This window comes from Octopus bimaculoides, chromosome 1 (genome assembly GCF_001194135.2).
Source record: "Octopus bimaculoides isolate UCB-OBI-ISO-001 chromosome 1, ASM119413v2, whole genome shotgun sequence".
NCBI lineage: Eukaryota > Metazoa > Mollusca > Cephalopoda > Octopoda > Octopodidae > Octopus > Octopus bimaculoides.
The window spans coordinates 152,895,068-152,908,161 of record NC_068981.1 but is presented as its reverse complement, the minus strand read 5'-3'; the positions used below and the strand labels follow the sequence as shown (position 1 = coordinate 152,908,161).

The window sequence follows — 13,094 nt, the reverse complement described above, 5'->3', positions numbered from 1 at the left end:
TATATATATATATATATATATATATATATATATATATATATAGGGAGAATTCACAAAAAAACAAAAGACAAAGATAGGTGGTGTAAAAAACAAACAGATGTATTAATATAATGCTCGGGAATTGAAAAAGTCTTTAATGTTTCGAGGCTACACTCTTACACAGAAAGAAACGAGGAGACAAGAAAAGATGTGTGTAGTAGCTAGCGATCTATCATGCCAAAAATACACACACATATATATATACAATATATATACACATATATGCACACACATATATACATGCATATATATACACATATATATATACACATGCATTTATATATATATATACACACACACACATATATATATATATATATATATATATATATATATATATATATACACACACATACAGATATACATATATATATACATATATATACATATACATATATACATACATATACATATATATACATATATAAATATATATATATAAATAGTAAAAAATGGGACAACAATGCAAAACATCCAGACAGTTAGGTGATACAAGAAAGGGACAACAAAACATCCAAATAGATGATACAAGGAAACAAGGACAAGTCATTCGGAGTTTTCTTTCAACCGTCGAGATCCAGATTATCTTTGAAATTTCGGCTGGTTATACTCGATATTGCTCCAATCTGGCCAGTCCCAATACACACATACATATATTTACACACACACACATATATATATATATATACTATTATATTATTTTACATACAACTTGCACTGGGGGACATTCCCTTCATGAGATAAGAAGGGAGACTGGCAACCACAACAATTACTTTTGCAGGATACCTGCCTTTGTAATAGGGGCTCATGAGAACAATATTTATTTTTACAAGTTGATACATACACATATCATTGTCGTCATTGTCAGTAATTCTTATGCAACAGGCAGGAAAAATTGCCACATGTCTAATGGATTAGTTGATAAAACATTTAACTGTTTAAATTTTTCAATTATTAGACTCATACTGACTTTCACTTACAGGATCACTTGTTAATAAGCACAAATATGTGACAGAGAAAAGTTCACAGCTGTTTTTTGGAAGCTGTTGTTTACACAATCATTTCTTAAATTCTTTGATATAACTAACTTTATATTTTTAGATGGCTTTAATTGGAATGTAAAGTGCAATTGTTTAATTACAGTTTGGTCTGTCTATATAAATTCAATAAGTAGTTATCTTATATGGAATGTCTATACTGGAATGTGAAATTCTATTTGAAGATAATTATCTTTGCAGCATGCCAATTTAGTAATTTGGGTTCAAGAACATTATATTTAATTTTACTAGTTTAATTCCTTTTCTCTTAATCTGATATGGCAAAGCATTCAAGAATATTTAAATTTCTTATATTTAGTTAGTAATAAAACATAAAATAAAATTTCTAAGAAAATGTAGCACTAAGGTTTCAAGATACAACTCACAGATACTCTGGAACACTTCAACAGTGATGTTTCTGGGCTTATAAGGAATTTGGGGTCTTTCAGCATCAGATCCCTTAGCTTAGTTGAGCCAGCTGAGGTCAATGACATCCTGGCTTGCATCCCAGTAGCAACACACCATAAGATGTGTGCTACCCCTATCTTTGCTGCATGTAACACAAAAACAAATGCAGAAATATTTTATGTTAAGTAATGTTTATTGTTACTTCGACATGTCTGCTCCATTGGAACCGATGTTACTACTGTTTTTAACCCCAGGAGAATGCTTCCTCCAGCTTGTTATCGATGCAATCTGATTGTATCAATAACCAGCTGGAGGAGGCATTCTCCTGGGGTTAAAAACAGTAGTAATGTTGGTTCCTGTGGGACAGCCATGTTGACATGGCGATAAACATTACTTCTCAGTATAGTCTACTTTCATCTCTTATAGAGATTTGCTAACTAGCTAATTTGCTTATTCTTATGTAAATTGATCAAAAATAGCTAGAAAGAGCATGCCCCACTGGGTATATAATGTGGGCATGAATAGTGAAAGACAAGTGAGCTGAGAAAGAAGGCTGCACTGCAACAGGCGTGATGTATGTGGAGGATGACAGCTGCTATAAAGAAGTGCTGAGTGTTTGAAGTGGACAGAACCAGCATTCATGCCAAGTGGCTACTCATAGTGCTGGAGAGGACCTGTCCACAAATGCCAGCATGGCAAAATGGTCCTTAAAATGATAGTGGTCACTCTATCTCTCTTCTGTCATTAAGTCTGCGTAATGAAGGATGACATCAGATCTGTCATGAATCCCAACAACTCTTCTTTACTGCTTCTTCTTATCATTTTTCAATAACTGCAACTTCTGTTACCATCACGCATCTCTACTGCTATCCATCGATTGACCAATCTTGACACTTATTATTATCTTTCAACTCTCTACTTGCTCTCTCTCACACTATCATCTTCCTCTATCACTATTTGTTGATACACAGTCCTCTCACTCATTTCCATTGTCTCTCCTCTCATCATCCTGCTTCGTCCTATCAGTTTTTCTTCTCTCATCATGCTGTTTTACTATGTAATCTCCTTTACAAACAAACATTTAGTCACCTAGATAACATATCCATCATTTCTTCTTTTAAAAATCTCTTTGTTTCCTGTCATCACTCGCATACTCACTTTCTCTTCTGCCAAGCTCCTGGCAATCAGTTACTTTTCTATTCACTCTGTTGTCCATGTTTGGGGCTCTTTAATAATGCAATGGACAAGGCAAACTCTCTAGTGCTGGTGTTATAATAAAATGCACCCAATAAATTCTATAAAGTGGTTGGCAAATAAAGACAATGAAAGTTAAAGGAGGACTCTTTAGTTTTGCTGAGAACATGACAACCTTTCTAGAATCAACACCACAATTAAGAATCCAGTATACTATGTAAAGTGGTTGGTGTTAGGAATGGCTTGTAGCCATAGAAATCATGCCAAAATGAAACAAATGAGTGAAATGTGGTCCTCCAACCTGTCTGGGGGAAGCAGTAACTCCAAATAAGATCTGACTTGGATCATGAAGGCTGCTCAATCTATACCAGCTTGGAAACTGAACATTCTATGGATGGTGAAGGTGGACAAATTTAGAATTTCAGGAAGTGACTTACTTTAATTCAACTCTAAATATTTAGGATATTTTTATTATAATTACATGATTTATCATAATAAAAGGATGGATCCTATTTTGTACAATTGACTTCATACCAATGTTAATTTCTTTCTTACAGGAAATCCAGTATGCTCAGTATTGTTGGCAGCATCATAATGTCCTAGGGCTGGTGTTCAGCAAGGTGACCCACACTGACTACTCTTTACTTTAGTTGTTGACAATATTACTTGCTCTGTTAGTTCCCTGTTCAATATCTGGCTCCTGGATGGTGTGACACTGGATGGGTGAGACTTGTCGAGGCAGTATTACGGCTGGATGCCCTTCTCTGATGTCGATTCTTACTTTTTTTTATAATTAAAGTCCTTTTTACTTTACTGATCTATGGACACTGAACAGATGAGCAGCAAGTCATAAACAAGCATCACCACTGCCCGAGAGGAATCAACATGAAGATGTGTTGAGGTACATATATTGACATATAAATAGCTTCCATATTCTCTGTTCATCAAATTCCACTTCACAGGTATTGGCTGACCTTGGACAATAGGAGAAATTTATATAAGGTGTCACACAGTGATATTGAACCTGAAACCACATGGAAGCAAAGAAAACTTTTTAACCATAAGCCATGCCTGCTCCAAGTTAGAAACAACAAATGTGAATTACAAGGAAAGTCAAATCTGAGGACAACATGTGTAGCATTTGATCTGTCCTGACTGATATACAACTGGCCCCAAAGACAATACCTATATTCTTGGCTCACCGATTCTTTCAAAAACCATCCAAAGATACCTGGAAGTCAAACAAAAGAACCCACAACAGTAACTAATAGAGAGCATCTGACTGATTCTCACCAAGTCCTCTTTCTGTTAAAGAACTGTTTTGCTCTTCCTAAATTCAACTGTGCAGCATACTGTGCTATCTCCATTCAGAATATCCCAAGAAACTCAATGCCATCATTTGTTTCTGTGCAGAATTTTCATGCAATATCACTTTTGACAACACTGAAGACAGCAAGAGAAATTTCCTGTGAAGTTCAGCTACTTTTTAGTTCAACAACCCACTGCATATTACTGATCCGTTTTCCTCTGTCACCTCCAACTGTGCACTTATCCATGAGATTTTTGTAGCCTTATGTAAGACTCTGAGTATGAGACAGTGCAAGCTATCTGATTCATGATGAGGTCAACATACCCTAGGGTACAGCCAAACAATGCAATATTAAATATAATTCCACTTGTATGAAAATTCACTCAACCTTTGACTAACACAGCTTCACTTGCCTCAGAACAGTTTTGCAACCAAGTAGTGGTGTGTAGCTCAATGTAACATACCTTTCATTAACCGACTTCTTTCATGGCAATGAGTCCATGTGTATCAAAGTTGGCCTGCACTGCAGACTATGCATGGTAAGCCATATAAATGATGGTGTGGAGACTGTCAACAAGTTTGGACTGTGTCTGCTGTCTTTACTCCACCATACTGCATTGAATGATATTAAAAGGTACCTTAAGGTGGTGAGCTGGCAGAGTCATTAGCATGCCAGGTAAAATGCTTAGCATTATTTTCAGCAGTTTGTCTGTCCTTACATTCTGAGTTCAAGTTCTGCCAAGGTCGAATTTACCTTTCATCATTTCGGCATTGATAAAATAAGTACCAGTTGAGCACTGGAATCAATGTAATTGACTTGCCCTAGGCCCCAAACTTACTGGCCTTGTGCCAAAATTTGAAATTGATATTAAAAGGTGCCGCAATGCTGTCAGTTTCCCATCATAACAGGAGCCTGTTCACCTCAAACACTTGAATGGTAGGCATCTAAAGAGGATACACTTTCCCTTTAAAGGGAAGAGGTGTATTTGTTCTCTGGGATACCATAGGTTATGATATATTCTCCAGTGCTAACCTTGTCACACCAGCTATTAATCCAGGAGCTGCACTAAACAAAGCAGAGGAGCAGAAGATAACTGAATATCAGTGATTAATGGATAGAATCTTTTTTGGCACCAATAGATGGAAAGACTTTGAGAGTTCTCAATCTTTCGACTGCCATTTTATTCCATCAAATTGGGATGAAAACATCATGCTTTAGAAAAGAACCCCATGAGATAAAGCAACTGATGAAGTGGTTTGTCATCTTATCTGTAGGACGTTGACAAGTTATTTAACAGAGAGTAGGGAGTGTCTTTGTTTTATTTTGTTATTGCTGTTTTTACAGTGTGCATGTTTTGAATAAATTTTACTAATTTATATAGTAAAAAGGAAAATTGTTAATTACAGAAAACCCTTTTAAAATTAATTAGTCACAATTCCTAAAATGAATTAATTATAAACACACACACACAATCAAACGAAGGCCAGCAGACTGACACTCAAGTTAATGTCACTCCTCTTTTAGCAAAAGTTTAATAAACATGTACTCTACACAAAAGTATTGTGTAATCCTTTAGTTTAATGTTAATTGTTTTTATATGTAACTTGACATAAAAAAAAAACATTAATATATACCATCACCATTTTTTAAACATCTGTTCTCTATGTTGGCATGGGTTGGATGGGCACACACACACACACACACACATATATATATATATATATGAAAAAAAAAAAAGAAAAATATCTCACCAGTTTGTATTTAAGTTGAAAGCAAAAATATTTCCATGATGGTCAGCAGCAATAAACTGTTCTCCAGTACGGTCAAAAGATGCATAGAGGAAACGGATTGTCCGAGAAGGATAAGTGACTGAGCAATCTAAAACACTGTGACATACTTGAATAATTATTCTGCAATATTAGAAATGAGAGAAACATAGAGACATGAAGTACAAACGTGTGTGACTTCAGTTAATAACAGCGCAATATTAAAAAGTTTAATCTTTCTGATATCACCCCACCTGTGGCTGTCCATTTCTAAGATACATAAATTCTTGGTCATATTTAATTTAAATCTTTCTATTAAAGTTTTATATAGGAATTTTGTTAAGATATGTTTTAACCCTTTAGCATTTAAACTGGCCATATCCAACCCAAATATTCTACCTGCTTAATGTTCAAACAGGCCAGATCTGGCATGTCACACCTACACTACAATGTTATTCTAAGAACAAGCAATCACATCATCAAACTCTCAGAGCAACAAGGTAATGCATGAATGATTCAAAACAATATGAATAAATAAGCAATATAGTTTAGTGTCCAATGAAGGAAAGGTACGCATAAGTGGGCTGGCTACACCACTGGCAAAGGCCACGGCTTATTGTCTTACTGGGTCTTGTCATGCACAGCATATTTCCAAAGGTCTCGGTCACTAATCATTGCCTCGGTGAGGACTAATGTTCGAAGGTCGTGCTTCACCACCTCATCCCAGGTCTCTCTCTTTGCAGCCACATTTAGTGCAAGTGAACCATCATCCATGCAGACACATTTCTCTCCTATGACATCACGATTCTCTCTTACACACTGTCTTGCAACACGAAATACCTCAAGTCTTTGGTCCTCACGGCGCAAAACATTGGTAAATTTTTTCTTATCTCCTTTCCCTCTGGCTAAATAAACCTGTCTCTTAGCTACCCTTCTGGCCGTCTGATACAATTCCCTGCTACCACCGTTCTTCCAGTCCTTCCAACCCTGTTTCTTTTCTCTAATAGTCCTGTCAACAACATTGTTCCCCCACCACGTTATTTTGGGTTGAGAGGGAACTTTGCACCATCCACAGATCTGGTCAGTGGCCCTCAGCAGGCTGTCTCATAGAAACCTCCAGTTGTCTTCTACATCATGTGAAGCTATATCCTCTTCTATTTCGTCAAAGGTTTCGAGTAATATGTCTCTAAATCTCTGTTTATTCACAGGATCTTTAAGCTTCCAGACCCTTCTCCTCCATGCTGGTCATTTTCTGGGCAACCACTTAGCTCTGATCCTGAAGTCACTAACTACTAGTCTATGTTGTGGGGTACATTCTTCACTTGGGAAGGTTTTGGCATTTACAAGCAGCCATCTTTCCCTTTTTCTGGCGAGGATGTAGTCAATTTGGCTAGTGTGTCTGCCAGAATGGTAGGTGACTGGCAGGTTTCCTGACGATAGTATTGCAAACCATAAGGTCATTTGCATTGCAGAACTCCAGCAGCCTGGTTCCCTCCTCATTGCGGGAACCAAAACTATAGCTTCCATGTACGCCATGAAAGCCCCCTGTATGTTGTCCAACATGTCCATTGAAGTCACCAGCAACAAAGAGAAGGTCCCTGTCATTCGTCAACGAGGCAGTCTGCAAGAGGGTGTCATAAAATCGGTCTTTCTGTCCTTCGCGTGGCTTTTTTCAGTTTCCTTCTGCCAAATCCATTGACAAGGCTTCGGTTGGCCCAAGGTTATAGCAGAAGACACTTGCCAAAGGTGTCATGCAGTGGGATGGAACCCGGAACGATGTGGTTGGGAAACCAGCTTCTTACCACACAGCCACACCTATGAAATGATAGCACTCACTACAATTGTAGAGTAATGATTACATATGGCAGCAATTTGGTGTCAGGGTTACTCTAGGTTTTGTGGTCACATACCACCCTTTCAGGCCACCTGTTGTCACTTGTTTGCATTATGATTATAACAATAATAATAATGATGTGTATATCTGCAGCTATATATATATATATATAAATCAAGTAGTCTCTAAAGATAATTTCAAACAATATTGTCTTATTGTACAAAGTTAAAATTCAGGGTAATCAAGAAGATTATTAAGAATGAAATTTTAACAAAAGGATAAAACTTCTATGAATATTATGAGTATATACCAAAATTTTTTTACCACAATAGAGGGAGGAAAAGAAAGTTGCAAAGAAAATAGTTTAATATTTATTTACTTATTACCTATCTAAATATTAACTTATTATATGGTTTCTATAAAGATTGATCAATTGGATTTACCTGGTACCTAATAATGGACCAACCAAGGTTAAAAAACATGTTAATTGTATACTGATTTAATTAAATTGAACTATTTTAAGTTGTTGAGTATTACCTTATATAGGCTGAGTGTACAATATGTATAAATATTAAACTATTTCTGAATAATTTCTTTTCCTCCCGCTATTGTGGTAAAAGTTTGGTATATACTCAAAAGTATCCATAAATTTCTATTCTTTTGTTAATATATTCTTCTTAATAACCCTCTGAATAGCCATAAACTTTATCTGTATACAATATAGCAACATTGTTTTAAAACATTTAACTATAGTACTACATGATAAGACTTCCCCTGTTTCATTATCAATGGTTTGCTAGTGGGCGACCCCACTTAGTTGTCAGTCAACATCTTGTTTTAAGATTTCCTTTACCAAATCTCATGATTTTTATGACTATACCAACTATGATTTCTGTCTGCTCTCTCAGTCCTACCCCTAACAGATGATGCCCTTTATTCTCTCAGCCTTAGATATACAAGGTTTATGATAAACTAGTCTATAAATTAAAACTGACCCCATAAAAACAAATAAAATCAGTGACAGGCAGAGTTTTCTTGACAATTTATTTATTAACTTCTATGTTGTAGTAGAGGCAACATGTTCTTTGTCTATCTCCTTAACTTCTTGGAGATTTTAGGTATAATTATACTAATATGTCCATCTGTTCTAATTTAATTAAATTCTATGTCATTGTGCAGCTGAAGATTGCTTTGCATTTTAAATTGATGTAATGATTACAATGTTCAATTAAATGAAGTTGCATGAAACGATTGTACTGCATTACCTCTGGATATCCTTGTTACTTATTTTGATTTTAATCACCTTATCACCTTACTTTGAAATTGTATGGATAATACCACACTAAATTCTGGTGCCTCAACTTAAGTACCATATTCACCTGAATCTATATATGTGTGTGTGTGTGTGTGTGTGTTCAATCTCATGCGGACGTCTCTCGCATAGTTCTGCAAATTATATTGCTATGACGATCACATTGAAGAGTTGCGGACAATTACGTAAGTGGTAACAATGAAACCGGTCTGTGATTAATCTTTATATTTTATATCTTTTCATTTGTCTTGCTCGCTTACGTTCTGGTGTTTGCTGAATTTTCTTGAGAACAATCTCCTCTTAGTGGTCAGACCATAGGTGGTCTACTTCTAGCATAATGGATGTCCACTTAGTAGTCATCCCTCTTATATGTATGTAATATAATTTTTCTGAATCTTCAGATTTTTCAATATGCTAGGCCACTGGTTTTAAATTAATATTAATTAAATTAATACTCAATTCTTCACTTTTATATATATATTATCTTCGAAACGTCTAGTTAGAATAGAGGCAGCTAATGAATAATTCCAAGTGGCTTTCTGTTTTCCTATGTGTTCGTTCCGTTGTCTGTAGTTCATTGTTCTAACGTCCTGTACCCTGATATGCATCTATATACACATGTAGATGTAAGTATATACATATATGTGTGTATACATGCATATATATTCTTAGTATTATATGCACACACACATGCAAGCATGGTTGTGGTTAAGAAGCTTGCTTCCCACCAACATGGTTTCATTCTCTGTTTCCTCCTGCAACTAGGGAAAGTGTTCTCTCCTATAACTGGGCTTTGCGACTGTATTCACATATGTATGTATGTATAACGCACGTGCATGTGTTTGTGGCTCCTTGTCTTCACACTGCATAATAGTTGTAAATGTGTCATTGCCATACAAGTGGTGTCACTCATTTCCAGTGTTTCACACAAACATGTCAGGGTATAGAGAAATATTACTATCTTGATAACAGATGAGGATTGGTTACAGAAAAAACTACCTGGTCAAAGGTGGAAAAGCAGATGTCAAAAGGATGATGATGATAATGTGTGTGTGTGTATAACACCATTCAAGAAACAAGATTTAAATTCAAGCAGCTATTAGTTTCATGCCTTGGAAGAGACAATGGTCAAGCCTGCTTGTATAGTGTGCCATGTATTTCTTGGTAGTCACTCAATCTCAAAATACAATATGTCTGCTCTCTGAGAAAACTCTGACCAGAGTTGACCTGGGGTTAAACAACAACACCACTGTTACATATTATACCGAAAGGCAGAGCAAGAAAATTTTATGATGTGCAATAAAATACCTTACAACATTTAGTTACAGCTTTTTACGTTCTGAGCTCAAATTCCTCTGCAGTCAACTTTGCTTTTGATACTTTTGGGAGTGATAAAATAAGTACCAGTCAAGTACCGAAACTGATCTAATTAACTCATCCCTCACCCCACCCACATATACACATACATACGGTTTTGTGGCAGTTAGAAATTTTAGAATTAGGAGTAATGTTGTGTTACTGAAAGCTGGATTTCGGGATCCTATCTGTGCGTCATTCTTGTCAATAGTGTCTCTTTACCCAACGCCTCCAGACAATGAGAGCTGTTAAAAAACAGCAGCTCGATTTTTCTGAAATCACACCCTACTGTTTTCCAAAAATGGAAGGACATATTGAGTTATGTAGCCCGAGATAACCTCGTCTGAAAAAAAGCTATTGGTCACTGGTCTAATGAGTTGTTAAACAGCTTCAATTATTGGCTATCATTGTATGGTAAAAACAGTGTTTCGATTATTCGCGGAATGTGAAGGAATCCGAAGAATTGCATCATACGACAAAAATTGTTGATGAATTGCTATTTAATTATGTAATAGCTATTTTCTGTATGCTGTTAATGAGATTTCATTGCCATATAATCATTAATCAGTGACCCTTCATATTATGGCCGTTAACCCTAAAAGTAATATAGAAACCAGAGCAATAGAATACAACAATCACAAATGTCATTAAATTTTCAGAAGAAACAAAGGATAATGCTTCAGATATGTATATTTAACAATGATTTTTATTTTTAAGAATAAAATATGCAATTACTACAGATATATATTTAACAAGAGTAGTATTCTTTAATCCAGTATAGCAGAGATTCCTGTGGAATCAGTTATGCACTTGATCAAACAATACTAAACTTCATAAATAATTATTTGAAAATTAAAGAGAAATGATTGCATATGCAATACTTGAAACTTGGCTCGTGCTCGGTATTTTATTCTTCTGTTATTTTGGCTTGTTTGTATTTTCTCGTGAGTCTAAAGACCATAATTTGAAGGGTGACCCACTAATAAATGTTAAATGTTGGGTATGATAATTTCCAGTGTTTTAATCGTTAGAAATAATAGAGTTAAGTGTGGTGTTTAACGAAAATATTACGGATTAAATTATCAATGTTAAGAATACTTGAGATTGAAGAAATGTTTTGTAGTGAAAGAAATATGTTTTGAGAGAATTTCCACTCGGTTTCGACTCTGAACAGAAATCATATAATTTTACTCACACAAAATTGTATAGGGTAAGACATAAAGATCACAACTTTCTCTAGTCACATAAAATCTGAAGTCTGATGGTCTTATAAAAAAATTAATATTAAAGAAAGACAGAATATAAATCCCAGATAATAAATATATAGACCATGAATCAACTTCGAACCTGAATAGTAAACAACTTCAGTTTATGTTACTTATGTCACACCTCTTATAAAATCAGAAGCCTTGCGATCACTAAATAATTATATATCCTATACTTCTATTTCCATTGCATAGTCTAAGATTCAGTTGAAAAGGATCCATTTATAACTAGAAATATACTGATAGGATATTTCAACGATTAGGTCAAGGCTTACATTAAAATGTCACCTAGCAGAACTTAATTAACGGAAACAGAGAAAGGAAAAATATTTAAATTACCCATCTTGATTTGATGGTGAAGGTTTTCTGTGCCATATTCGCCCATCGCACTTTCTGCAAACATCCAAATATTGCATATTTACAGAATATAATCGACAAATCACAAATTTCAGTTGATTATTTTAGTCATAGCAACATTACCAACAACCTGTCGCAACTTGCCATTTTTAGTTCGTAAACTGGCGCTTTAATATAGTTTATTTCAAGTCATAGCTTCGTATTATAGAATTACATATAATTTAAATCACATAACGTTTAAACAAAAAATATACAATTTAAATATTCGTTTTGGAATATTTTTATATTTAGATGAATATTATGTTCCGAATTTTATTTTGATTACTTTCAGTAAAATGCAACTCCGGGGATAAAACGACGATCTTGTTTAAAAATATAAACAAACATGATGTAAACTTAACGGTCGTCTTGGGTACAGAAAAGTTTTTTCTTTCCGAGTTTCAATTTATACTTGTTGGATTATCAGAGAATACAGGTTTTTATGATTGCATTTTTATGATTGACTTTTTGAACTTAGAATCGCAGTAACCGTGAATAAAATATCAGCTTATGAATTTAATGGCGTGAGTTCAAATCACAGCGTCGCTCTTACCAGTATCCTGGAGTTTAAATCCCGAATTAGAAACATTTTCAAAATGAAAAATAATTTAGCTGATTCCTTTGCGTGTGAAATACGACATACTGCCACAATTGTACCCTACCTCCGATTTTATTTCCTCGTAGCTTTCAGAGAACTAGATAATTTTTTTAATGAAATTTTCTACACATGAAAAAAAAAAAATTTTTTTTAAAGTTGCTAGTCGCACACATTTATAGTGACACCCGTCAAATCTACAAAATGAAACTTAGAAGTTTGAAGAAATTGTGATGTCTTAGTGTATATGTGTGCGTGCCTATAATTTCATTATCAATATTAAATTCCGATGTAATCCTAATATACAACATTTAAAAGTTATTTATAGAAAATTTGGTTAAAAAATACCCAATTTTCCGCAAGTTATGAGGAAACAAAGCCGAATCGTGTGAATTTTTCGAAACTCCTCTACCCACCCAACAAGGAAAATTTTCATAACGAATTTCAATATAATCGTAATCTACACTATCTGAAAAGTATCTGTAGAAATCTTCATTAACAAATATCCATTTTTTTTTAAAGTAATGAGGAAATAAAGTCGATGGGGTACACATGTGGGCGGAGGTAAAGGACATGGACCGC

The 13,094-nt window shown here is 34.8% G+C and overlaps 1 protein-coding gene across 1 annotated transcript in view; it reads right to left on the bottom strand.

Moving 5' to 3' along the window:
- LOC106875832 (TBC1 domain family member 31) overlaps positions 1 to 12,075 on the bottom strand; it is a 46,957-nt gene extending 34,882 nt beyond the window's left edge. Inside the window, exons 1-2 of the mRNA XM_014924117.2 lie at positions 11,861 to 12,075; positions 5,740 to 5,898 (exon numbers count right to left, since the gene is read on the bottom strand). Of these exons, the coding sequence (XP_014779603.1) occupies positions 5,740 to 5,898; positions 11,861 to 11,937 (236 nt within the window). The 5' untranslated portion in view covers positions 11,938 to 12,075. The remainder of the gene's footprint in view (positions 1 to 5,739; positions 5,899 to 11,860) is intronic.
- Between the last annotated feature and the right edge of the window lie 1,019 nt (positions 12,076 to 13,094).